This window comes from Bos taurus, chromosome 21 (assembly GCF_002263795.3).
Source record: "Bos taurus isolate L1 Dominette 01449 registration number 42190680 breed Hereford chromosome 21, ARS-UCD2.0, whole genome shotgun sequence".
In the NCBI taxonomy this organism is placed as follows: domain Eukaryota; kingdom Metazoa; phylum Chordata; class Mammalia; order Artiodactyla; family Bovidae; genus Bos; species Bos taurus.
Window position 1 is genome coordinate 40201048 of NC_037348.1, and position 27700 is coordinate 40228747.

The following is a 27700-nucleotide window of genomic DNA, read 5'->3' on the forward strand; positions in this document are numbered from 1 at the left end:
TAAAACTGCTCTAAGCTCACAGATAAGAGCAAACTCAAAGCTGTTGGATATTTGCTGAGGCACTGACCAATCTACAGCACAGGCCCTGAAGAAACACAGTCATCAACACCCTGGCTGTGTTCTTCCTCCCAGGACACTGTCTTGGATTGACACTGTTACCACATCATCCTTCAGATTTCTCATGTAAACTGGGAAACAGATAAACAAAGAGGCCATACCAGAAGGGGCTCATCAAGGGCACTGGTGGAGAGCTCGGCAGATGCTGTGCGGACAGTGCTGAGCCCAGTAAGGGAGACATTTGAGAGCCTTCTCCGCCTCACGCCACTGCAGTTGTTGGGGATTTTAAATGCACATCTCTTGTGGTAATTCAGCCCACATCCTAGAAGGAGACAGCAAAAATGACTTTTGTTCAATGATAAATTAAAAGCTACTCGAGTCTATGGTATAAATTATGAATTTTGAGAAATAGTACTGCTTCCATTTTTCTTCAGGCTGTTTGAAAATTTAAATTTTCTCTTAAGGTTTTTCTGAGCTTTATCATCTCAATATGTCAATAAGCGGGGTTTTGAAATCTGATGTTATTGGATGAGCTCAGCAACCAGTCTGGTTATCAGTTTTAAAAATGTTTTCTAACATAAAGGACTTGGTCTTTGAGGGGTCCAGGAACAAAACTCCAAAGAGATGACCTATTTTTAGCTGCTATAAGTTCTATTGTGAGAGAAAATTAATCATAATGTCTCATAACTTCTGAACTATATTGATTTGAGTCAAGACTCCACAAAACTTATTTGTCTACCTGGCCTTGGACAATTAACTTCACCTCAGTCTTTCTGTTGGTAAAATGGGGATAACTACCACCTTGTAAAATCATTAAGAAAATATGTAAAATATTTCACATGCTAGCTTCCACAGGTAAATAATTAGGAAAGCACTGTTTTTCTCTCAACATTTCTACTGTTCATAGTTCTCGCATTGTAGTCTTACCTCAAAATTCTCCCATGTGTCACACAGTAGACAAATTTTCATACACCTACCCTTTAGGTAGACTTTCTTCTACCTTTTTACGAACAAAAATTCAGAAATTATGGTTACCTTATTTATAGGATTCATCATGAAAGCTTAGGTTTTCTGGTCAACATTCAAACAGCTCTATCCCTCCCTACTCCACCTCTTAAATAGTAAGATCAGGGTATAATCTGATTTGTTTTTAAGAATACATCATGGTGTTCTAGAAATCGGATTGAGTAGTTCAAGGAGTTCTGTCCATAGAAGATGATACAACTATGACCTTGGTGTGGAAAGCTTGGTACATGTTCCAGTCGGTCACTTAAAAGCTGAGCGATCTTGGATGGTTTGATTAAACTTCTGAATCTTAGCTCATTTCAACATTTATTGAATGCTTATTATTCCAAGTTCTAGCTTAAGATATAAATTGTAATGTTTAGTCTGTTAGCAAAATAATCAACACCTTATAAGAGAGAAACATATCCATACAATACAGGGGAAAAGATAGGAGAATCTGGTTTCCCAGATCAGAGCTAATATGTTGAAGACAGGAAATGAACAGAACAGAATCCACGCACTCCCCAGATCCATGGAAGATATCTGAAGGAAAGAAGAAATTGCAGAAAAGGTCACAACACAGACAGGTAACCCCAGCATGTATTCCATTGGGCCAGGAAGGGAAATCACTTTACCTTCACATTTAAGGCCTTGACGCACCAGCCCCCACAGCATTTCTCCACAGTGATCACAGAAAGCTGGAGCTCTGTATGAATGAACAAAGAGAGTGTGGGGGCGAATCTGAAAGTCTTCAAAGGTGGCGGAAGCTGTAAAAATAAAAAACATTGAAAAATAAGTTGAATGAACACCCTGATCTGTAGATAATTTGTATGCATGATAACTACTATGCAAGTATGTATATAACTCTCGGCAAAGTTAGGACAGATGCAACACTGCCTGACTTTTAGCCATTCCACTGCATTCTTCCCAACCACAGCTTTATAAGTGGTGGCACAGGAACCTCTTTCTTGTCTTCCTGCTTCTTAAGGTCTCAGACCACTTCAAAAATAGCCAAATGGATACTTGTATATGTATGGCTGAGTCTGTTTGCTTTTCACCTGAAACTATCACAAGGTTGTTAATCAGCTATACTCCAACATAAAATAAAAAGTTTTAAAAAATAGCCAAAACACTAGAAGAATCAATGAAAGGGTAAGTCAACTTGATTTATAGATAGGGGATGTTACTTGAAAACACTTTGCTTCTTCTCTTACTTGAAATGAACCTGAGGTATTCAGAAGTATTAAAGGAAAAGAAACTCTTGATGAATTTTATTTAGACAGATCAGAAGAAAGTATACTTGAATATGACCTTGAAGAGAGGTACAGTAGAAGGGTGGGGTCTAACTGGAACACAAGAAATCTATGCGGCCTCTTTTGGAGAGATCAAGTTGTTTGAACTCTTATGCAATATAACCAAGCATTTAAATCCTGACCTAAAAATAACAAGCAGCCTCTTCACCAATATGCCAGAGGGATTTAATATACATACTGCTGAACTTCAGTTCACTTTGAAAAATATACTTTAGTAAATCACATTCATGCTATAGGGTATTTTTATTATTGCTTATTGTTATTTATTCTATATGTTATTCATACAGAGTGTTGAAATTCATTATTTTTAATTATACTTTTCCATAGGACTTTTTAATTATGTTATAAAAATATGTTTCTTTTGGTGTTGCTTAAATCAAGAAATAGAAAGGTACAGAGAATACAAAGTGAAAGGCCACCCCTTTCTCCCAAATTCGAATGAGTGGGGCTGTATTTTCTAGACCTATTTGCACACATAGCCTGATCTCGAGGCTGTCGAGTATAGCCCAGGAAGAGCTGACCATAGACTGAGAAGAGCTAGGGGAGGCTTTGCCATTACCTGAGTGACACCTCACTTAATCGTCATGAGTCTCAGTTTCCCACACATTAGAAGAAAGGTCTGACTGATGGTGACTTCTCTTAACCCCGAAGTGTAAACTTCCATTAATCTTAGAAGAGGACCAGGTGCACTTAATTTCGTAAGGTTTTATGCAAAGAGAATTTTGCGGCAAACTTAGGTCTTACATAGATGATTCTATTCTGCCTTCCTTTCTCTGCCTCCTGTTTGTCTTCTTGCCTCGCTTTTTCAACACTTATTAAATGCCTTTTCCATGTTATCTGTCAATGGCACCAATCCAGTTTAAAAACGTAAAGATAAGTAAGACATATTTACAGAGCCTTCCAGATAAGCAGGAGACAGATAAAAACAAATTTTTACAACTCCATAGTAACATTTAAATACCTTAAAATAACTTTTTAAGGTTCAAAGAAGCTACAAAGTTTGGCCTAAGTTACTAAATAGGACTAAGACTACAATCCGGAAGTGTTTTGTCTCCAGTCCAGGCTCCTTTTCATCATTCTTGTGTTACATCTTGTCTTTCCTAACTCTACCCCGAGAGTTATATCCAACAGCCCCACTGTGCGAGAAACAAGTATCTGCAGTTTTCCTGCTGGTGACTTGGACAGCAGGTACGGGCCAACGAATCGCCTGTGGAGAAGACTCACGAAGTGCTTACCTTGCTAAGCGTGCAAAGTGTGGCAGAGTGAATGCTGAAGCTGTAGGCAGTTCACCCCTGCTAGACAGGTGTCCAAACTAGGAGCACAACTTTGAGAGTATCGTATCCCTCAGGGCAAATGAAGATAGAACATGCAGGAAAGTGAAACACTTCCATCAGAAAGAATATGACTGGCGGTTCACAGAACATATAACTGAACCATGAAAGGAGATGAAAAAATTTAATGGGTTGGTTTCCCCTTGAATCTTGAATAAAAGTACTTTATTCCAAATTAATGTGCTTTATTACTGGAAATAAACTATCAACTTATTAAACGTACAATTTTTACTCAATGGAAAGATAATGAGAATGATAATACGGTTAAGGTTTATTGTACTCTTACTGTATACTGGACACGACACTAAGAGATTAAAGTGTGGGAAGAAGGAGCTAATCAAAGAACTGTAGCCAAGTAACCTGCTCTAGCATTACCTACAAGGAGTTCTGATTAATGTTAATATTTCTTACAAAAAGAATTTCAATTGAAATAAGATTGAGAAATTGCATTATTATGTTTCTCACTTCAAGTTTCACAATATTACAGTCAGTGCTTATTCTAAGTAAATCAGTAAAAGGTATGGTTTGAGTACCAATCAATTTGCTTTTATAATCTGGTCAAAATGTGTCTAATTTTGTAAATGCTAAATCCTCCTTAAAATTGGTCTCTCACCATCATGGACAAAAATTGTTTTTAAAACATCAAAGAAAATAGCTAAAGAAAATATTTTGTGCCAACCATTAACTCCTCACTTCTCCCCTGCCTCTCCCTCCACCCCCTACTCCCACTGAATGACACCCAAACAACTGTGGCAATACCATGATAGCAATTAGTTAAATAATTACGGTAGTTTTCAAAATAAGGAATCTTAGTACCTGACAATACTAATACCTAGCTGCATTCAGATTTTTTGAATTAATCAGAATGAATATAAATAATTAAAAAGATTTTCAAAGACACCCCCAACCCAATTTATGTCAGGTACATTTGTTTTTTTCACTTTTTGAAGGGGATTAACATTCATAAGCAGTTAGCACCCTTGACTTATGTTTAAATGCCATTTTCTAAAGTTCAATTTTAATTTTAGAATAATTAAACACATTTTTAAAATAAAACTACTAAGTATGGTGAGGTTTCACATGCATTTGAAATCAAAGCACAACATCAATTCATTATGAATTTACCTGTTTCTGCACCCTGGGGGAAATCAGCATTAGCTGAGTGTATGCATGCCATCTTGCCTAATCACAAAATTGCACTGCAGAGATAATCACTTAGCACAGGAAAACAAAGTGCATGCTGTAATTCCATTTCACTTAAGGTTTGGAAGCAAAATGGGCAGAGAAGAACAGGAATATTAACGTGTTTAGGGATCCAAGAGAGGACAATGTGCTATCTGTCTGGATGTCACAATCAATCAGGTGACCTAAATTAAAACCATATGACCAGGCTACACACTAAACACAATGGGCCCCTTATACTGGTATTTGTATCTCTGATTTGCTCTATTCACAGTCTATTGTTATACTCCATGGTGCAGGAGAGGAGAAAATGACATGCTTTCCTTAGTCATTGAGCATTTGAAACAGGTAATTGAGCCAAAAACTCTAAGATAATCAGTACTTCTTTTTAGGCTCATTATAAATTGTTGCACAAAAATGGAATAAACTGTTTGGTTAGCAGTACAGCTTCTGAAGCAAAATAAATAATCTCTGGAGGTCAAATTTATTTGCATAATAAAATAAAATAATGTCCCATCTTGCAAGATTTTCAGTTAATTTCTCTTACTGGTAATTTTGGCAACGGGGGAGAAGCATTAACTCTTTCTGGCACTGACAGGTTGGAACAGGTATAAGAAGAAAAGCTTAACACATTTCAAGTATCATCTCATTCAATTTTCACAAGGACTTTATGAAGTAGGTATTATCATCCCCAATTTACAGATGAGAAAATTGAGTCCCAGAAAAATTAAGGAGCTGTCCTAGGTGACACAGGATCTTGATTCAGACAATCTGACACCTGAACCATACGAACTCTGAATAAAATAATCATATTCTCTGACCATTAAAATTCTGTGGATTATAAATTACCTGCATATTTACTGAATCAATAGGAAAAGATTCAAAAAAAAAAAAAAAGAAAGAAAGAAAGAAAGAAACACTGTAAGAAAATATAACACACCACTAAAGGTTTCCCTGGTGGCTCAGACGGTAAAGAATTTGCCTGCAATGGAAGGGACCTGGGTAAAGATCTGCTGGAGGAGGGCATGACAACCCACTCTAGTATTCTTGGGGATTCCTGGGGAATCCCCATAGACAGAGGAGACTGGCGGGAGCTACAGTCCATGGGGTCGCAAAACTTGGACACGACTGAGCGATAAGCACATTGTAAGATGCATCCTTACCTCAGACTTGCAAAAAAAAAAAAAAAAATACTGAGTAAAAAAGTCCATGAAATAACATATAGAATGAAATTAATTCAGCTTATGATCAACATTCAGAAAACTAAGATCATGGCATCCGGTCCCATCATTTCATGGCAAAGAGATGGGAAACAGTGGAAACAGTGGCTGACTTTATTTTTGGGGGCTCCAAAATCACTGCAGATTGTGATTGCAGCCATGAAATTAAAAGACGCTTGCTCCTTGGAAGGAAAGTTATGACCAACCTAGACAGCATATTAAAAAGCAGAGACATTACTTTGTCAACAAAGGTCCATCTAGTCAAGGCTATGGTTTTTCCTGTAGTCATGTACAGATGTGAGAGTTGGACTATAAAGAAAGCTGAGCACCGAAGAATTGATGATTTTGAACTGTGGTGTTGGAGAAGACTCTTGAGAGTCCCTTGGACTGCAAGGAGATCCAATCAGTCCATCCTAAAGGAGATCAGTCCTGGGTCTGGACGGACTGATGGAAGGACTGATGTTGAAGCTGAAACTCCAATACTTTGGCCACCTGATGTGAAGAGCTGACTCATTTGAAAATATCCTGATGCTGGGAAAGATTGAGGGCAGGAGGAGAAAGGGAATACAGAGGATGAGATGGCTGGATGGCATTGCCAACTCAATGGACACGAGTCTGTGTAACCTCCGGGAGTTGGTGATGACCAGGGAGGCCTGGTGTGCTGCAGTTCATGGGGTTCACAAAGAGTCGGATACAACTGAGCAACTGAACTGAACTGATGATCAAAAATTCTTTTAATATGCTTTCTGCATATTCTTCATTTTTTGAAATCCTCCTCCCTCTAAACAAACTGGAGTTAGTAACAACAACTGGATTTAAAATTTTTACAAAATCAAAGGTGATGCATAATTAACAGCCAACTGGAGTTTTGTTTCTACGTGATAGCCAGTGTTATTCAATTGGTAAGTCTGACCCAAAGCAAAATGTTATAAAGCTTTAAAAGCTGTTAAGATTTGTTGTAAATAAATTTGTTTTTTTCTTAACTTCTAGAATATTGAAAATAGCTTCTAAATACCACACCCCCAAGTTAAATATACATACTCATCAGTTTTAATGCATCCAAAGGATAAGAAACCATATCCAATTTAACATCCTATCATTCATCCATCAGATGAGATCAGATCAGTTGCTCAGTCGTGTCCGACTCTTTGCGACCCCATGAATCGCAGCACGCCAGGCCTCCCTGTCCATCACCAACTCCTGGAGTTCACTCAGACTCACGTCCATCGAGTCAGTGATGCCATCCAGCCATCTCATCCTCTGTCATCCCCTTCTCCTCCTGCCCCCAATCCCTCCCAGCATCAGAGTCTTTTCCAATGAGTCAACTCTTCGCATGAGGTGGCCAAAGTACTGGAGTTTCAGCTTTAGCATCATTCCTTCCAAAGAAATCCCAGGGCTGATCTCCTTCAGAATGGACTGGTTGGATCTCCTTGCAGTCCAAGGAACTCTCAAGAGTCTTCTCCAACACCACAGTTCAAAAGCATCAATTCTTCGGCGTTCAGCCTTCTTCACAGTCCAACTCTCCCATCCATACATAACCACAGGAAAAACCATAGCCTTGACTAGATGAACCTTTGTTGGCAAAGTAATGTCTCTGCTTTTCAATACGCTATCTACACACACATAATAGATATACATAAGTAATCCTCTGCCAGTCATGGACAAAATCCTCTGCCATCTGAGAGTGTTCATTCGTGTGAGAACTATTGACGAATAAGTTTATTGCATTGTAAACATCTCAAATCTTCAGAAAAAAAAATTTTTAATATTGAGCCCAAATACAACTTTGTATCTTCTATTTGGTGGTGACAGTTTAAAAGCAACCACTTAAAATTAAGACATTTTTGTGTCTTAATTCATGTAGGTCAAGCAGGCCAAATACCTTTAAGCACATAATTGATTAACATTATGATTTACTAATGTATCTAGAAACTACTATATAATAATGTGTGTATATATATACACATATATTGTCACACAGTATATATTGGAAATAGAAAAATAACAAGGAATGGTATCTGATGTTGAGGGTTCAAAGTCAAAATGAGGATGAGAGACCCATAAATAATCATAATACAAGATGCAGAGGTGAAAACACAAAGGAGAAGGTAGCTGAGACCACCTCGGTCTATCAGGTAAAGCTCCATCATGAGGGAATCACTGAAGAGAAATCTCAAGAGTGAGGAATATTTTGAAAAGCAGAAAAGAGGATAAAGGAAAAGAGGAAACACTTTATACAGCTTGATTTTATTTAAAATTATCTACATATTTCTCCATAAATATAATTTTGTGGGTTCTTGACACTTCATCATCCTTGGTGTAGTGTCAACACAGTTAGCAAGGGTGACTGCAACATTGTCCATAGTATAGGTCACTGAGAGCTTGCAACAGATCATTTGCATGCTGTTGTGGCCCGGATATCTGACGACACTGGTAAAATTCCGCCTGGGCATGTGCACTTCCCCTCCCCTCCCCTACTCCACTTACCTAATACACACACACTAACACCCTGAGATTGGTAATTTCTCTGTGCTTCTCCACTGGTCCCAGTCTCTCCAAGATACTGCTGTACCAGATATTCTTTTCCTCCATCCACTGTTCAAGTTAATCTCATGGTTCATGTTTTTGTTATACCTGGAGACATCTAGAGTTGGGAAAGTCCTTTACCTCTCCAGAAACAAGAGCATTCAACAAATTCTTGTTGAGACACTGCAATAGTATCTTTTAGATGACTGGAGGGAAAAGAAAAATGAACATTTCAAATTTTCACTCACATATGACCCGAAAAATTATTAGTGAGGAACAATGATGGGAACTTGGGAGGCTGGGACTATATCATTCCAAAGATTATAGCAGCCAAGGGAAGAATCATAAAATTTATTTAGCTATGCTGATCAGGCAGTTCAGAGAGTTCTGGGAAAATATTTTATAAGTCTGTGGCCAGAGACTCTTAAAAAACATATATGCCTCCAAGAGGAATAAAAGGGTCTCACAAGCTAGAGTGACAGCACAATAACAAGTTACCCTAATTAGGGAGAAGAGGGGGGTGGTACCTAGAGAAACTGATGTAACTTCCCAGGGAACTCTGATGGGCTCAAATTAAGCAAGAGAGGGCATTAACTACAGAAGGAGCAGCAGCCTCAGGGTGACAGCAAACAGTGGCCAGGCCAGTGAGAACCACTCTAAGAACGCCAACAGCAGGAGAGAGTGGAATCTTTTAAAAAGCTGGAACAGAAGAAAAGGTCTTTTAGTTGTATGTTGTATGTGGAAAGAATGAAGCAGAGACAGGCCTGAACTATGGAAAAATAGTTTAATGCTAATAAAGTAGGAAAAGCCAAATTATTCAACTATAGTTTTCTAGAAGTGGACTATCTATATTCAAACTAAACAAAGGGAAGAAGAAACATCAAATATACTCAAGAAGGAAACAAGTCTAGGGTAGAGAACAAAGATTATCTAAAGGCTTTAGATGAACTGTTTTCAATTGACCCTGGCAAGTTATATAAATTTATAATCTTATGAAAACATCTACCATAATATTCTTAGAGAATCTTGTTGGGCTTGTGGAATTATGCTAAGAAAAACAGAAGATGCCCTGATAAGAATGGAGAAGTTTTAAAGGAGAGTTAATGAAGAAATTTAGCCCTAGTTCATATCAAAAAACTTTATAAAACTATGACCTTTAAAATAAGTGGTGGTTGTATAAGAAAAACAAGATAAATATGATAGAGCTGATCACCCAGAAATCTATTCTGTGTGAGTAAGTGAGCGAAGTTGCTCAGTCGTACTCTTTGCAACCCCATGGACTGTAGCCTACCAGGCTCCTCTGTCCATAGGATTTTCCAGGCAAGAGAACTGGAGTGGGGTGCCATTTCCTTCTCCATTCCGTGTATGAACTCAAAATATGATAGAAGAGATATTATAAATCAATACAGCAGGGAAACACAATTTAACAAATGATTTAATAATTACTTGGGGGAAAACAATTTAGATACTTATTTCCTATGTTATACAAATAGATAAATATACATATATAATATATATATATAAAATACCTGATGAGTAAAAAGTTAAAATAACAAACCATGGAAAAACTAGAAGGAAATAAAAGTGTTTATCAATCTCTTGAAGGAAAAAAGACTTTGGAAAGTAAGAGACATTTATAAATCTTCAAAGTAATGGAAGAAATCAAATGGAACGGTTTATTATTAGCAGGATAATGTAGCTGGCACTACTGACTGACTTGGCCTAAGAGTTATGTAATAGTCTCTTTTATTTAGCATAGGTTTATTTATAATAATTATATAGGCTAGGTCACAGAATTACGTTTAATAGTTCTAAGTATCTAGACTATAATCGTCAACATTCAAGGAAAGATCTCTACACTTCTTAGATGTCAGGCAGGGAGGTGACAAGGCCTATGTTCTAGCATGAAAATTAGGAAAAATCCCAATATTCATTCATTCCTGCTCAGAAAGAAACAGATCCTTCTTCTTAGTCTTCCTTCATTTTTCTTTTCAACTAGAAACAAGCAGCAGGACAGTAGGAGTTTTAAGGGCTAAAATTCTGCTCACGAAACAAGATGTATTCGTGAACTTGGAGAGTTACAGATAACGTTTGAGCAATCCATCCTTTGTTTCCCTCCCAGGCAACTGAGCCCTGTGGCTGATGGGGAGCATCTGCCACAGAACTAGCAATGTCTCCTGCCAGGAAAATGCTACCAGAATAAAAGACATACAAAAGGGTGCTCTGTGCAACTTAAGCAAGACAGTTATAAGAACAAGTTACTATGTTCATCCCCCTCCACATTAAGAAGACACCAAAGACACTCACATTAACACTCCCTCCAGCACACCTTTTGATCCAGTCATTACTGATGCATGCCTCCCTGCCTTTCACACAAACCTTCCCTTCTGCTTCCCATCCCATAACTCAGCTTGAATCACCTGCTCTGGAACACCTTCAGCGATAAGCCCACCCCGTGGTAAAGAATTTGCCTGCCAAGGCCAAAGACGTGGGAGATGTGGGTTCAATCCCTGGGTTGGGAAGATCCCCTGGAAAAGGAAATGGCAACCCACTCTAGCATTCTTGCCTGGAGAATCCCATGGACAGAGGAGCCTGGAGGGCTATAGTCCACAGGGGTCTCAAAGAATCAAACGTGGGTGAGCGACTGAGCACGCACACACACACCTGGCATAAACTGCCCTCTTCTTTGGTAAGTTCCTGAGTACACTTGTATCATAAAATGTATCAGGCTCTAGGGAAATCTCCTATCCCTTTATCCATTCACACCTTAAGATGAGCAGATTGATGAAGGATAGATCATTTACCTTATGAGTCTATATGCATATATGAAATGATCAAAGCCCATGTTTGAATAAATGGAGCAATGCCTTTAAAACTCATAGTGCTAGCCTACAGTTCTAAGGTTCTACATTTTATTAAGTTCTAATAACCTGTAAATAGAGTATCCCAAGTCCAGAAACAAAGTCCATCAGAATCATAGCATGGATCACAATTTACACATTTTTAAAAGTGTCTAACAACGTCCTTGACTCTTCGATGGATATCTTTGTTAGTGCCTTATTATTCTACAGGCAGTGTGGGGCAGGCAGTGGTGAGAACCATGCACTGAGTGTCAGAGCATACTGGAGCTCTGGTCCTTGTCATGGCAAAGGGGCGACCTTGAGCAAGTTACTTCCTCTCTCTGAATCTGTGTCCCTCTCCCTTCAAATTGGCTTACTGAAGCTCACCTAGTTAGGCTCTGAGGACACAAGGTGGTCAGCACAGTTTTTGGCAGATTGATGGTAGATATCACAGTAATTTCTTAGTATAGTGATTTACAGTATGGACTTTGTAATAAAAAAAGATCTGAGTTTGAATTACAATTATTACTTATGCTTTTTACAATTATTGTCATCATCATCAACACCAATAGAGGGAAATAATGCCTTTCAACTTATCATCCACAGCACTTAAAACATTAAAACCTTTAAAAAATATTATTTGTTTCCTCTACTACCTTGCAAAGAATATGTTTCCACTCCAGAGGAAATTGCTTTTCTCTCCACTGTTCTGGCTAATGCAAATTAAATGGTGCTAAGTCCATAGGACTGTGTCTAGTTCCTTCTCTAAAATGAATCAATTAACAGTTGGGAATTGCAGTGGGGAAAGAAGGGTCACCACATCCTGATGTGACTGAATGACAAATGCCACAGCTGGAAAGGGATTAGAGAGCATCTCAGGTCAAGAAAGAACATAAATGGTGGCCCCATGTGTCCAGCATAGAGGGAAAAGAAAATTAAGTAAAAATGTCATGGAGTCACATTCTAGCTAATGAGTGCAGGCTCTGCAGGCATCCAGAATAGGGGAAAGAAAGGTCAAATCTGTTTCTCAGAAAGCTCCATCACATACAGGAGACTTCATACCTTTAAAAGGATAATGACCTCATTTACATGAGGAACACCAGCGTACAAACTGCCCATTAAGACTACTTACAAAAGGCTGGTAGACAAAAGCTAGGTATGGTAATATACTGAAATGTTCTAATACGCAGCAGGGTTTCTGGCAACAAAGAGCATCACTGTTGTCAAATATCTCTGCACGTAGAGACACCAGGCCGAGATCCTATATGCTCTGCTTCAAGTTTCTTTAAGTCTTACTGAACTTTTCTTATAAACAGATGCTTGCTTTTGATTCATAAACAAAACAAAACTTAAAAGCTGTGAAATTTCCTGGGTATTCCCACTCCCAAAGAAGCAACAGCTGAATCCTGGCTGAAGTCAAATCAATGCCCATTGACCAAGCACTTGCTGTGAGCAGGAATAGATCTGCCTGCTGCTTAGGGGCGCCCAGAGAAGGATTTTCATTGCTTAGGGACTCCTCATATTCTTTTAGAATAATCAGGCTGATTAACTCAGTTGGTCCATTCTGGTTTATCAGAATAAAAGAGTTTTATTAATTAAAAATCTGCATTTATGCCTTTTAGTCATGTCTATTGAGTACATTTTTTTACATAAAGTAAAATCTAAACTTTATTGAGAACAGTTCTGACTCTTTGCGACCCCATAGACCGTAGCCACCAGGCTCCTCAATCCATGGGGATTCTCCAGGCAAGAATACTGGAGTGGGTTGCCATGCCCTCCCCTTCAGGGGATCTTCCCAACCTAGGGAAGATCCTGCATTGCAGGCCACCAGGGAAACCCTACAATTGTCTAGACAACACCCTAATGGAAACATGAAACAATTTTTTTTCAACTATTCCCAAATTCCCTTGGGCTCCTTTGGAGATAATCTCTTCCGCAAGTCCATTCATTCCTTGGCAACCACTGATTTATTTTCTGTGCCTTTTCTAAGGCCTTTCCTGGTAGCTCAGCTGGTAAAGAATCTGCCTGCAATGCAGAAGACCTGGGTTTGATCCTGTGTTGGGAAGATATCCTGGAGAAGGGGTAGGCTTCCTACTCCAGTATTTGTGGGCTTCCCTGGTGCCCAGATAGTGAAGAATTCACCTGCAATTTGGGAGACCTGGGTTCAACCCCTGAATTGGGAAGATCACCTCTCCCTTTGGAGAAGGGAAAGGCTACCTACTCCAGTATTCTGGCCTAGAGAATTCCATGGACAAAGCAGCCTGGCAGGCTACAGTCCATGGGGTCGCACAGAGTTGGACACAACTGAGTGACTTTCAAAAATGTCATATAAATGTAGCCTTTTGACTGTAGCTTCTATCAGCATAATGCATTTGAAATTCATCTCTGTTGTGTGCTAAGTCAAATTCCATTTGGCTGATATGCTACAGTTTGTTCATCCATATACCAGTTGAATCTTTTCAATAGGGCATCAGTTTATCCATTCACCTGGGCATTACGGCCAAGGGTCAAGCTGGGTTTGAGGGCAGTAGGGATCGAGGGTTCAGAATCCAGGATGTCCAGGCTCCAGTGGGGAGGCAGAGGTGGAAAGGAATGTTTATTTGTGATCTGTACAGGTTATTCACAGCATGGGAAATTTATTGCTGAAAACAATTTTCTTTTTACAACTCTGGAAAGTGTATGACTTTCAGAGTGAGGTAAGGTGGTTTCATTGCTGTTTACACCCATCTCTTCTAAGCTGCACGATCTCTCTGTATCTCATTTCCCTCATCTTCGAAATAGGTATAACTATTAAAGAATAGCTGCATAATTATTTCATTGAGAAAACATTGTGAAATAATAGCATTGCACTTGTCACTATACTGTGGTAGTCCCTGAAGTACTGTAAAACACAGAACACATTTTCTCAATGATGCATATGCAGATTTATGATAATCTTACGTTTTTGCATTATTTGCAAAAAATAACTCAAAATAGACTACAGACCTAAATATGAAGCCTGAAAGCCTCAGAGAAAATGTTTATAAGCTTGGTTTAAGCAAAGATTGCTTAAATACAATGCCAAAAATATAACTCATTTAAAAAAAATGATAGGCTATTGCTTTATTTTTTTCAAAGGATTAGTCTCCAAAATTTAAAAACAGCTCATGTGATTTTCTGGAAGAGTTTGAGTAGGATAGGTGTTAGCTCGTCTCTAAATTTTTGGTAGAATTCAGCTGTGAAGCCGTCTGGTCTGGTCCTGGGCTTTTGTTCTTAGAAGGTTTCTGATTACAGTTTCAATTTCTGTGCTTGTGATGGGTCTGTTAAGATTTTCTATTTCTTACTGGTTCAGTTTTGGAAAGTTGTACTTTTCTAAGAATTTGTCCATTTCTTCCAAGTTGTCCATTTTATTGGCATATAGTTGCTGATAGTAGTCTCTTATGATCCTTTGTATTTCTGTGTTGTCTGTTGTGATCTCTCCATTTACATTTCTAATTTTGTTGATTTGATTTTTCTCCCTTTGTTTCTTGATGAGTCTGGCTAATGGTTTGTCAATTTTATTTATCCTTTCAAAGAACCAGCTTTTGGCTTTATTGATTTTTGCTATGGTCTCTTTTGTTTCTTTTGCATTTATTTCTGCCCTAATTTTTAAGATTTCTTTCCTTCTACTAACCCTGGGATTCTTCATTTCTTCCTTTTCTAGTTGCTTTGGCGTAGAGTCAGGTTATTTATTTGACTTTTGTCTTGTTTCTTGAGGTAAGCCTGTATTGCTATGAACTTTCCCCTCAGCACTGCTTTTACAGTGTCCCATAGGTTTTGGGTTGTTGTCATTTTCATTCGTTTCTATGCATATTTTAATTTCTTTTTTGATTTCTTCTGTGATTTGTTGGTTATTCAGCAGCGTGTTGTTCAGCTTCCATATGTTGGAATTTTTACTAGTTTTTCTCCTGTAATTGAGATCAAATCCTACTGCATGGTGGTCAGAAAAGATGCTTGGAATGATTTCAGGTTTTTTGAATTTATCAAGGCTAGATTTATGGCCCAGGATGTGATCTGTCACATAGAAGAAGATTCTTCTTATGGCCCAGGAGAAGGTTCCGTGTACACTTGAGAAAAATGTGAAATTCATTGTTTGGGGGTGAAATGTCCTATAGATATCAATTAGGTCTTACTGGTCTACTGTATCATTTAAAGTTTGTATTTCATTGTTAATTTTCTGTTTAGTTGATCTATGCATAGGTGTGAGTGGGGTATTAAAGTCTCCCACTATTATTGTGTTATTGTTAATTTCCCCTTTCATACTTGTTAGCATTTGTCTTATATATTGTGGTGCTCCTATATTGGGTGCATATATATTTATAATTGTTACATCTTCTTGGATTGATCCTTTGATCATTATATAGTGTCCTTCTTTGTCTCTTTTCACAGCCTTTGTTTTAAAGTCTATTTTATCTGATATGAGTATTGCTACTCCTGCTTTCAGAGGAAGGTAAACTTCCAAACTCATTCTATGAGGCCACCATCACCCTAATACCAAAACCTGACAAAGATGTCACAAAAAAAGAAAACTACAGGCCAATATCACGGATGAACATAGATGCAAAAATCCTTAACAAAATTCTAGTAAACAGAATCCAACAACATATTAAAAAGATCATATATCAAGACAAAGTAGGCTTTATCCCAGGGATGCAAGGATTCTTCAATATCCGCAAATCAATCAACATAATACACCAAATTAACAAATTGAAAGATAAAAAGCATATGATTATCTCAATAGATGTAGAGAAAGCCTTTGACAAAATTCAACATCTATTTATGATAAAAACCCTCCAGAAAGCAGGAATAGAAGGAACATACCTCAACTTAATAAAAGCTATATATGACAACCCCTCAGCAAACATTATCCTCAATGGTGAAAAATTGAAAGCATTTCACTAAAGTCAGGAACAAGACAAGGGTGCCCACTTTCACCACTATTATTCAACACAGTTTTGGAAGTTTTTGGCATAGCAATCAGAGCAGAAAAAGAAATAAAAGGAATCCAGATTGGAAAAGAAGAAGTAAAACTCTTACTGTTTGCAGATGACATGATCCTCTACATAGAAAACCCTAAAGACACCACCAGAAAATTACTAGAGCTAATCAATGAATATAGTAAAGTTGCAGGATATAAAATATCAACACACAGAAATCCCTTGCATTCCTATAAACTAAAAATGAGAAAACAGAAAGAGAAATTAAGGAAACAATTCCAGTCACCACTGCAAAGAAAAGAATAAAATACTTAGGAATATATCTACCTAAAGAAACAAAAGACCTATATATAGAAAACTATAAAACACTGGTGAAAGAAATAAAAGAGGATACAAATAGATGGAGAAATATATCGTGTTCATGGATCAGAAGAATCAATATAGTGAAAATGTGTATACCATCTAAAGCAATCTATAGATTCAGTGCAATCCCTATCAAGCTACCAACGGTATTTTTCCCAGAAGTAGAACAAATAATTTCACAATTTGTATGGAAATACAAAAAACCTCAAATAGCCAAAGCAATCTTGAGAAAGAAGAATGGAACTGGAGGAATCAACCTCCCTGACTTCAGTCTCTACTACAAAGCCACAGTCATCAAGACAGTATGGTACTGGCACAAAGACAGAAATATAGATCAGTGGAACAAAATAGAAAGCCCAGAGATAAATCCATGCACCTATGGACACCTTATCTTTGACAAAGGAGGCAAGAATATACAATGGAGAAAAGACAATCTCTTTAACAAGTGGTGCTGGGAAAACTGGTCAACCACTTGTAAAAGAATGAAACTAGATCACTTTCTAACACCATACACAAAAAGAAACTCAAATGGACTAAAGATCTAAATGTAAGACCAGAAACTATAAAACTCCTAGAGGAAAACATAGGCAAAACACTCTCTGACATAAACCACAGCAGGATCCTCTATGACCCACCTCCCAGAATATTGGAAATAAAAGCAAAAATAAACAAATGGGACCTAATTAAATTTAAAAGCTTCTGCACAACAAAGGAAACTATAAGCAAGGTGAAAAGACAGCCTTCAGAATGGGAGAAAATAATAGCAAATGAAGCAACCAACAAACAACTAATCTCAAAAATATACAAGCAACTCTTGCAGGTCAATTCCAGAAAAATAAATGAACAAATCAAAAAGTGGGCCAAAGAACTAAACAGACATTTCTTCAAGGAAGACATACAGATGGCTAACAAACACATGAAAAGATGCTCAACATCACTCATTACCAGAGAAATGCAAATCAAAACCACAATGAGGTACTATTTCCTGCCAGTCAGAATGGCTGCTATCCAAAAGTCTACAAGCAATAAATGCTGGAGAGGGTGTGGAGAAAAGGGAACCCTCTTACAGTGTTGGTGGGAATGCAAACTAGTACAGCCTCTATGGAGCAGTGTGGAGATTCCTTAAAAAACTGGAAAGAGAACTGCCATATGACCCAGCAATCCCACTGCTGGGCATACACACTGAGGAAACCAGAATTGAAAGAGACACGTGTACCCCAATGTTCATCGCAGCACTGTTAATAATAGGCAGGACATAGAAGCAACCTAGATGTCCATCAGCAGACGAATGGATAAGAAAGCTGTGGTACATATACACAATGGAATATCACTCAGCCATTAAAAAGAATACATTTGAATCGGTTGTAATGAGGTGGATGAAACTGGAGCCTATTATACAGAGTGAAGTAAGCCAGAAAGAAAAGCACCAATACATTATACTAACGTATACATATATGGAATTTAGAAAGATGGTAACGATAACCCTGTATGCAAGACAGCAAAAGAGACACAGATGTATAGAATAGTCTTTTGGACTCTGTGGGAGAGGGTGAAGGTGGGATGATATGGGAGAATGGCATTGAAACATGTAAATTATCACATGTGAAATGTTTCACCAGTCCAGATTCAATGCTTGATACAGGATGTTCAGGGCTGGTGCACTGGGATGACCCAGAGGGATGGTATGGGGAGGGAGGTGGGAGGGGGTTTCAGGATGGGGACACATGTACACCCATGGCGGATTCATGTCAATGTATGGCAAAACCAATACAATATTGTAAAGTAAAAAAATAAATAAATAAACTGAAAAAAATAAAAATAAAAACAGCTCATTTAGCTCAATATCATAAAAACAAAGAACCCAATCAAAAAATGGGCAGAAGACCTAAATAGACACTCCTCTAAAGAAGAAATACAGATGGCTGTGTGGCACATGAAAGATGCTTAACATCACTAATTATTAGAGAAATGCAAATGGAAACTAAAATTAGATATTACCTCACACAAGTCAGAATGGCCATCATCAAAAAATCTACAAACAATAAATATTGGAGAAGGGGTGGAGAAAAGAGAAGCCTCCTACACTGTTTGTGGGACTGTAAACTGGTACAATCACTATGAAGAACAGTAAGGAGGTTCCTCAAAAAACTAAAAATAGAGCTACCACATGATCCAGTAATTCCACTTTTTGGCATGTGTCTGGAGAAAAACGTGGTTTGAACGGATACATGCACACCACTGTTGACTGCAGCCTTGTTTATAAAAGCCTAGACATGGAAGCAACCTAAATGTCTATCAACAGAGGAATGGATAAAGAAGACGTGATACACACACACACAATGAAATACTGTTGTTGCTGTTTAGTTTCTAACTTGTGTCCAACTCTTTTATGACCCCTGGACTGTAGCCTAGCAGGATTCTCTGTCCATGGGATTTCCCAGGCAAGAATACTGGAGTGGGTTGCCATTTCTTTCTCCAGAGGATCCTCCCTACACAAGGATCAAACCTGTGTCTTAGAAAGTAGATTCTTTTATCACTGAGCCACCTGGGAAGCCCACACGTAGCCATTAAAAAAAGAATGAAATAACACCATTTGCAGCAACATGGAGAGACCTAGAGATTATCATACTCAGTGAAGTGAGTCAGACAGAGAGAGAGAGTTATACGATATTGCTAAGATGTGGAATCTTTAAAAAATGATACAAATGAACTTATTTCCAAAACAGAAACAGCTTCACAGACTTAGAGTAGGAATATATGATTATTGGAGAGAAGAGGGGAAAGGGTAGGTTGGGAGTTTGGGACTGACATGCATACACTGCTATATTTAAAACAGAAAATTAACAGGGACCTACTATACAGCACAGGGAATTCTCTCAATATTCTGTAATAACTTAAATTGGAAAAAAAAATTTGAAAAAGAACAGAAACACGTATTTGTACAACTGAATCACTCTGCTGTATACCTAAACATGGCTAATTATCACTGCTAATCAAGTATGATACACACAAAAATTTTAAAGTAAAAACAAAGCAGAAAATAAAATAAAAATTGATAGACTTTAGCAAGGTTAAAAACTTCTTGTCCTTGAAAACCCTGATTAAAAAATGAAGAGAAAAGCTATAATCTGGGAAAAAATATTTGCAAAATACATTTCTGATAAAGGACTTGTTAAAAACTGTCAGCAATGTTAAGAAAAGAACATATTCAAAAATCAGTAAAAGGTCTAAAAAGACAAGTTGACCAGAGAAGTTACATGGATGAAAACACAGGAAACCTAGTTCACTGCAGTACACTGGGGTCTGGTGGTCTTTAGTAAACTAGTCTGGGATCATTATTACCATTTATGATACTCTTCAATCACAAAAGCATTCATGTTCTACGCATTACCTTACAAATTAATACATTTGGGGATATAACTCACAAATACACAGGGCTGTATATATCTATCTTAGAATATTGCATTTCTTCTTTGTAACAGAAATCACAGTCTATGATCCTACTTAAGAGAATATTTTGGAAGATTAGGGGCTTCCCAAATAGCTCAATTGGTAAAGAATCCGCCTGCAATACCGGAGACATGGGTTCATTCCTTGTGTCAGGAAGATCCCCTGGAGAAGGACATGGCAACCCACTCCAATACTCTTACCTGGAGAATCCCATTGACAGAGGAGCTTGGCAGGTAACAGTCCACGGGGTGGCAAAGAATTGGACATGACTGAGAGACTAACACTTGGAAGATAAAGTCATCATTGCCAAACAATTTTTTAGAAAACATCATAAAGAACTGGAGACTATATGATTTTTTAATCTAAAATTTTAACTATGTTTGGATAGCCCTTAATTAATTTTGTATGACAACATTCATTTTTGATTATCAAAATGCTCTGCATGTGTACAGTAAATGAATTATTTCAACTTTGTTCATTTACTCACTTAATGTACATTTTATTCTCAGGTAGTTCTATTACAATTATACCTGATTTTAGTCTTTTATTTAATACCACCCCCTCTCCCTTTTAAAGTCACAAATCACAATGTCATTATTATTGTAGGCAACAAGGGGATAATTTCACTGTCAAATTCTCTACCAGAGTTCTGAATCTAGTGGTTTCTGGACAATACAAGATAAATAGTGTACGATAAAAGTTTTAAAGGAGATAGATATAAATTTTAATCTAAATTTGAAGTTTCCTGTTATGGTTTGCTCAGGTTAAGAGATGCTCACACAGTAGTAATATTTTCCTAGTGATATTCTAGAATTGGAAGGGAAGGGAACAAAGTAATCTTCAAATTATATATGAATCCTTGACATTATGGTAATAGGTCCTTTCCTCATCTAGAGGAACATTCTCCTGTGACTGGCTATTATTTCATGTAATGGCAGAGTTTATTTTGTGCTGAGCAGGTAGATAACAGAGAAGCAGAAAGGACTGGGTTGTCTGATTTTATGTAATGGGTTAGGAATGCCAGTTCTGGAGCATGAATGCCTGGGTTTTGAAACCCAGCTTCATCACTTAGTGTCAGCCTGGCCATATTCCTTAACTCTGTAGGTCTTAGCTACCACATCTGTAAAATGAGAGTGATAAATACAAAAGGAATTCCCTTAGGAATGCTTTAGTATTAAATACGTATATAAGCATTTATACCAGTACCTGGCATACAATAACCATAACAATAAGAAGTTTGCTAATAATTCGGAAAATTTTTTGTTTCTCTGAGCTCACCGTATTGTTAACAAACTACGATATTTGCAAAGTGAGTTTGTCCTGTCTGGCTCTGTCCATATTATTTCATAATTCATTTTTAAGTTATGTGAAAATTGCAGAAGTGGAACAGTGTAAAAGTTTTTCATTCAGCTTTCATAAATAATTTTTAAAATGATGTTTCTACATTGTAAGTCATCAGAGATAACACTCTGGTCAACATTTTCAAATCATCAATGAAAAGAACTATACTTAGGTACTGATTCTTAATTTCCTGTTTTTGTTTTGTTTGCCTTTTTTTTTTGTTTGTTTTATGTTTATTCTTAATACAGCATATTGCCTGGCATTTCAGCTACTCAGTACATATATGTTGAATGAATGCAGTATCTCTTTCTTAAAGGAACATTAATTCATTCAACAGCCATTTATTGTTCTGACATAAACAAAAATTTATTTAGCACTTATTGTATTTTCAGGTTAGATGTCAATCAGACATTAATATGATGATCATTATTAATGTTGTTTTGTACGACTTTCCATTTATTCGATTTTTAAAGTCCTTAATGTTTTCATAATGGTGGATCTGTACTTGTCCTAGGTTGGGATTAGGTTCACTGTTTATTTCAAAGAAACCTGAAATAACAGTGGCATAAACAACATGGGAATATGTTACATGCTCACACAAAGAGGAAGGAAGCTCCATGCTGCTGTGGCTATCCGGGAACCTGTGCTCCTTTCAGCTCACCACCTGGGTATCTCCTCAGTCTGTTCTTTCTGTAGCTCTAACATGGCCACTACTTCTAGACAGAGGGTTACAGAAACAGGAGAGCATACTTCCCTTCACTCACATTTGCTGGAAGCCATTAACTGCAGGATTCCTACAGAAAATGTGCCCCAAAATTTAAAAAATAGGGGTTCATATGAAGGAGAGGATGGATTCTCAAGAGACAATTCGTCTCTTTCACAGTGGATTTAAAAAAAAATTATTTTAAGAGGATGAGAAGGGGACAACAGAGGACGAGATGGTTGGATGGCATCACCGACTCAGTGGACATGAGTTTGAGTAAGCTCCGGGAGTTGGTGATGGACAAGGAAGCCTGGCATGCTGTAGTCCATGGGGTTGCAGTCAGACATGACTGGGCGGCTGAACTGAACTGAACCATGATAATCCTCATCTTAAATCAGAAGATATTATTTGAAATGATAATAAGTAAGTAATAAAATAAACATTAAAAAGGGCAATTTGTACATCAACTTTCAGCTTTAGGTAAGTTAAAAGCTTCAGCCATTATTAAAAGCTGCCTGTTAATCAGAAGACCACTTGTCATGAGAGAATGCAATCATTTTCCTGGACACTTTTTAGTAATTTTGCTAGATTAAAATGATAAAGAAAAAAATTGCAAAATTCCAAAACCAAGTCATGTGCTATGTTTATCAAAGAAGCTGATGAAAATGAACCTATAAATGGAAATTTAAAATGGAATAAAACTGATTTGATGATAAGCAGAGAATAGATTAAACATGTACCATATGGCAATTTTAGTCCATCTTCCTAAAGTGTGCTATAAACATAACATTAGCACAAGTGATTCTGTGCAAAACGTTCCAAAAGGTGATTTTGCCTGCAGGATTATTACATTTGGTAGAGCTTTGAAGTCATTTTTCAAAGGTCACTGTTCTCAACACTCAAAGATTGTATCTGGCCTTCAACATTTCTGGCTCACTCCACATTTACTGTAACATTCTCCAAATTACTTCGACATACATGATTAAACCAAACAAAAAACAGTAATCTCCAGCATATATAAAACAAAGTAGATAAGATTTACAGTTAATCTCCTAGTATTTTATATCCTAACTGAAGCAAAATGATAAACTAAAAAAAACAAACTAGGTCAAGTAGACCATCACACAGCATGTGACCAAACGTGGGTTTGGAGATTTGAAGATAAACAAGAGTTCCAGGCAAGGAGAGGGAAGAGTGTGCAGAAAGATTTGCTATAAAAGATGAAGGAAAATATACATCTTAGAAAGAAGAAGCAACAGAATTTCTCAGATAGAAACACATAGGAATACAGTTCAGAAGAGGAAATAAACATGGAAAACGAGGGTCACTGAAGGAATGAATGCAACTAGGAGCTTCGCAGGTGGCTCAGTGGTAAAGAATCTGCCTGTTGGTGCAATCCCTAGGTCAGGAAGATCCCCTGGAGAAGGAAATGGCAACCCACTCCAGTATTCTCACTTGGAAAATTCCATGGGCAGAGGAACCTGGCTGGCTACAGTCCATGGGGTCGCAGAGTCAGACACAACTTAGCGACTAATCAGCAGCAATAGCAACAGTGTGAGTAGGAGGGAAGGTTTCTATTGTCAAGCAGTGGGAAAGACAGGGAATAGTTTATTTGAGAGTAGCTGATGGCCAACTTTGATATATCAAGCTTAGGCTCAAGAACACAATTATACATAGTTTTGAACTGTCAAAAAATGACTTTAATTCAGTTAAAGTATCACATATACAAGAGAACATATGTAACATATGTGTGGTTTAAAGAATAATAATAAACAGTCATTGTACTTTCCATTGAACTGAAGAGAAAGAAAAATCATCATTACTTCTGAAGTTGCCTTATGATTCCCTTCCCAGCTAGGTAATTAAACGAGAAGTGTCCATGTTTTGGTTAAAGTAGTCAAGTATGTTCAGGAGCATTTCCAGGGAGATACAAAAAAATAAACTTCAGAGGGCAACATGAATCCTACCTTTTTTATACTGGTCATATGGTTCTTGCAGCAAGAATATTTAGAGTTCACGGGGTCACAAAGAGTCTGACACAACTTAGCGACTGAACAACAACAACAACGATGACAACACGAATCCTGTGGGCCTCAGACTAAGAAAGAAGCAGTGGGAATACAGAAGAGAGGAAAAACCTTCAGTACACTGTGATGAAACAATCAGAAGGCAAGTATGACTCAAGCTGTTGTTTATTTTGCTTGTTTATTTTTGAAGCTGTTTTAATTTGACTTGTTCTGGCATGAATGAAACAAAATATTGGTACTCCTAATAAAAACAGGGAGAGAAAGGAAGGTTTGAAGGGAAAGCCCATGTTTTAGATCCAGCATTGAGGCATTTAAGTGTGAAAATTACATCAGTAGAAGAAAATGCACAATGAAGCCAAGGTGAGGGACAAGGATTCAAAAAACAATTTTCCAGAAATGCCTGTGGAAGAATTTGAGACTTGACATGAGTCCTCTGAGGAGTAAGAAGTAAAGAGTTAAGATTTGAGGCCAGAGAGCTAAGGAAGAGCCAGACGGAGGGATTGTCAGAAGTAGAAATACAGGGCAGAGTGGCACCAGAAGCTCCCTGTGCCACTAGCAAGGAAAGAAAAGAGCTGTGGGAGAAGGGCGAGCTGTGTGGCCTGAGAACACACCCGCATACTTTTTCATGTGAGGTCAGTTAGAGACTTTTGTGAGACAGAGTGAAGGGGCAGAGTCCAGCCTGATGGACACTGACAAAGAAAAGGATGAAAAAAGAGAAAGTGATTGTGCAGGGACTTCTCCCCTCACTTAGAATGCCACAGGATTCTCGTATGTTTAAGCTTCTCTTATCCACAGCAATTGGCATTAAAGGGCAACAGAAGTCCACAGTGATTCTTGGACTGCAAGGAGATCAAACCAGTCAATCTGAAAGGAAATCAGTCCTGAATGTTCATTGGAAGGACTGATGCTGAGGTTGAAATTCCCAATACTTTGGCCATCTGATGCTAAGAACTGACTCCTTGGAAAAGACCCTGATGCTGGGAAAGACTGAAGGCAAGAGGAGAAGGGGACGACAGAGGATGAGATGGTTGGATGGCATCACCAACTTGAGGGACATGAGTTTGAGCAAGTTCTGGGAGTTGGTGATGGACAGAGAAGCCTGGTGTGCTATAGGGGTCGCAAAGAGGTGGACATGACTGAGCGACTGAACTGAAGTAAGGACAACTAAGTTCCCTCTCTGGATTCTAACAAACATATGTGAGTAATTCTTTGCTCTTGGCCAGAACAGCACTTAGAGGAATAAAATCTGTTGTGGGTGAGGGTGTGGTCTCTTCTCTCCAGTCTTCCTTGTAGCCTACCTTGCATGTGAGAGGTGAAGACAGCCTTCTACAGTATTCTCTCTAGTCTCCTGTGGCAGCCTATGGCTTAAACTACCACCCTCATCAATTTGACCTTATTTTAAGCTAGTATATTCACTGCAGTATAGCAAAGATGGGCATAGAGTAAATATGAGAGTTTAAGACACAACCAAAGAGCGCATGCTCTGGGGTTGGAACCTTGGGCACAACCCTTTGGTCCTTCCATCACTCATCTGCTACATGACTTTAGGTGAGTTCTCTGTGCATCAGTTTCCTCATGTGACAAAGGAATTGAAGCAAAAATAAGACCTAGTTGGTTTAGAGGTTTGAATGAGCTCTTAGAATAGTGCCTGGCAAATGGTAAACATGCAAAAAGTATAAACTATTTTTTGTTGTTGTTTATAATAATTTTTTTCTTTACTTTTGTCCTTCCTCTCTCCCTTCCTTACTCTGAGTGTGTGTGTGTGTTGGAGGACAACACAGCGTTAATGTTTGTCAAAGATTTGCTCTATGTATTCAATCTAAAAGTCTAAATCCAAATTTCAGGAACAGTTTTATAAGAATACCCATCAAAGATTCTGGAAAAGAAGTTAAATCCTTGTTATTTTAAAAGTGGTCCATGGAGTCTACAGCATCAATATAACATCACCTGGAAGCTTATCAGAGATGCAGAACCATAGTCATCCATACCCTTCACACCTCTCCCTGCCCTGCCAGACATACTGAATCAGTACCTATGTTTTAACAAGATAAGCACAAGATTCAAGTGCATATAATTAGATTTGGGGCTTTTGAGGGAGCTGATGAGGCTTTGGAATTTGAGTTGATTCTATAATGACTTTTGTGGATCCTAGGATATGGGACAGAGAAGGCAATGGCACCCCACTCCAGTGCTCTTGCCTGGAAAATACCATGGATGGAGCAGCTGGGAAGGCTGGAGTCCAAGGGGTCGATAAGGGTTGGACACGACTGAGCAACCTCCCTTTCACTTTCACTTTCATGCACTGGAGAAGGAAATGGCAACCCACTCCAGTGTTCTTGCCTGGAGAATCCCAGGGACAGCACAGCCTGATGGGCTGCCCTCTATGGGGTCGCACAGAGTCAGACATGATTGAAGTGACGCAGCAGCAGCAAACATGATTTTGGAGGAGAAATTATATAACTGTTTCAATGTACTTTTATGGAACAAATTAAGTGCATAGTATCTGCCAAACCTTGATGATATTCTCAGATATAACATTCACATTAGATCACCTGGTATGATAGAGAAATTACTGGGAGGGCACTTAAAGATAGTCAAGTATATGTCAAGTAATCATATACTTGACTATCTTTAACTAAAATGAGAAAAAAAATAGTATTTCTGAGAAACACTTCCCTTTTGTCACAGTTCCAGTGTCCTTTGTGTAAAACCAAAACCTGCCCTCATGGATCATAGTATTGATTCTGTAATTTTGATTATAAGCCTGCAATGTGGCACAAACTGTACTCACAAATTCACATACTTAATGCTGAAACGCTTTCAGAAGGATTAGAACAAGCCAATAACACTAACAGGATGCTGAGAAAATGAGCAGTTAGGCTTTCAAAATTGCTGAGTATAGATGTAATTCTCAATCACACTACCAATGACATTTTCCATGGTAAACACTACACTGAACCTAAAGATAATCAACAAATGGAAAGTGAAAACTGGCAAAATGGTCATGGATCATTGTGCATAACTTGATATCCACTGATCATAAGGTGTGTATGTGTGTGTGTGAGTATTCATGTAATTAAGTATTTAGGAATGCAGTGTGACTTATGGTTCTCTATCATACTAGGTCATCTAAAATGTGAAAGTCATATCTGAGAGTATCAACAAGGTTTGGCAAACATTTTGCACTTATTTATTGAGCACTAGCTCAAGTGAGGAAGCTGAATTATGTACATCAATAGGAGAAAAGTACAGATTAGAGAAATTTCCTTTAACCTCTATCTCAAAGGCTTTTTCTAGATGTTCCCTATGCCTAAAAGGATAAATTGGGTTCAGGGTGCCAATAAAACAATTTTACTTCCCTTTTTAACTTTCAAATCTTCTGAAAAC

The 27700-nt window shown here is 37.9% G+C and overlaps 1 protein-coding gene across 2 annotated transcripts in view; it reads right to left on the reverse strand.

Moving 5' to 3' along the window:
- PRKD1 (protein kinase D1) overlaps positions 1-27700 on the reverse strand; it is a 347146-nt gene that overhangs the window by 87265 nt on the left and 232181 nt on the right. For both annotated transcript variants that reach the window (XM_024982053.2, XM_024982052.2), the window contains exons 3-4: positions 1698-1829; positions 219-379 (exon numbers count right to left, since the gene is read on the reverse strand). In XM_024982053.2, coding sequence (XP_024837821.1) covers positions 219-379; positions 1698-1829 — 293 coding nt within the window. The remainder of the gene's footprint in view (positions 1-218; positions 380-1697; positions 1830-27700) is intronic.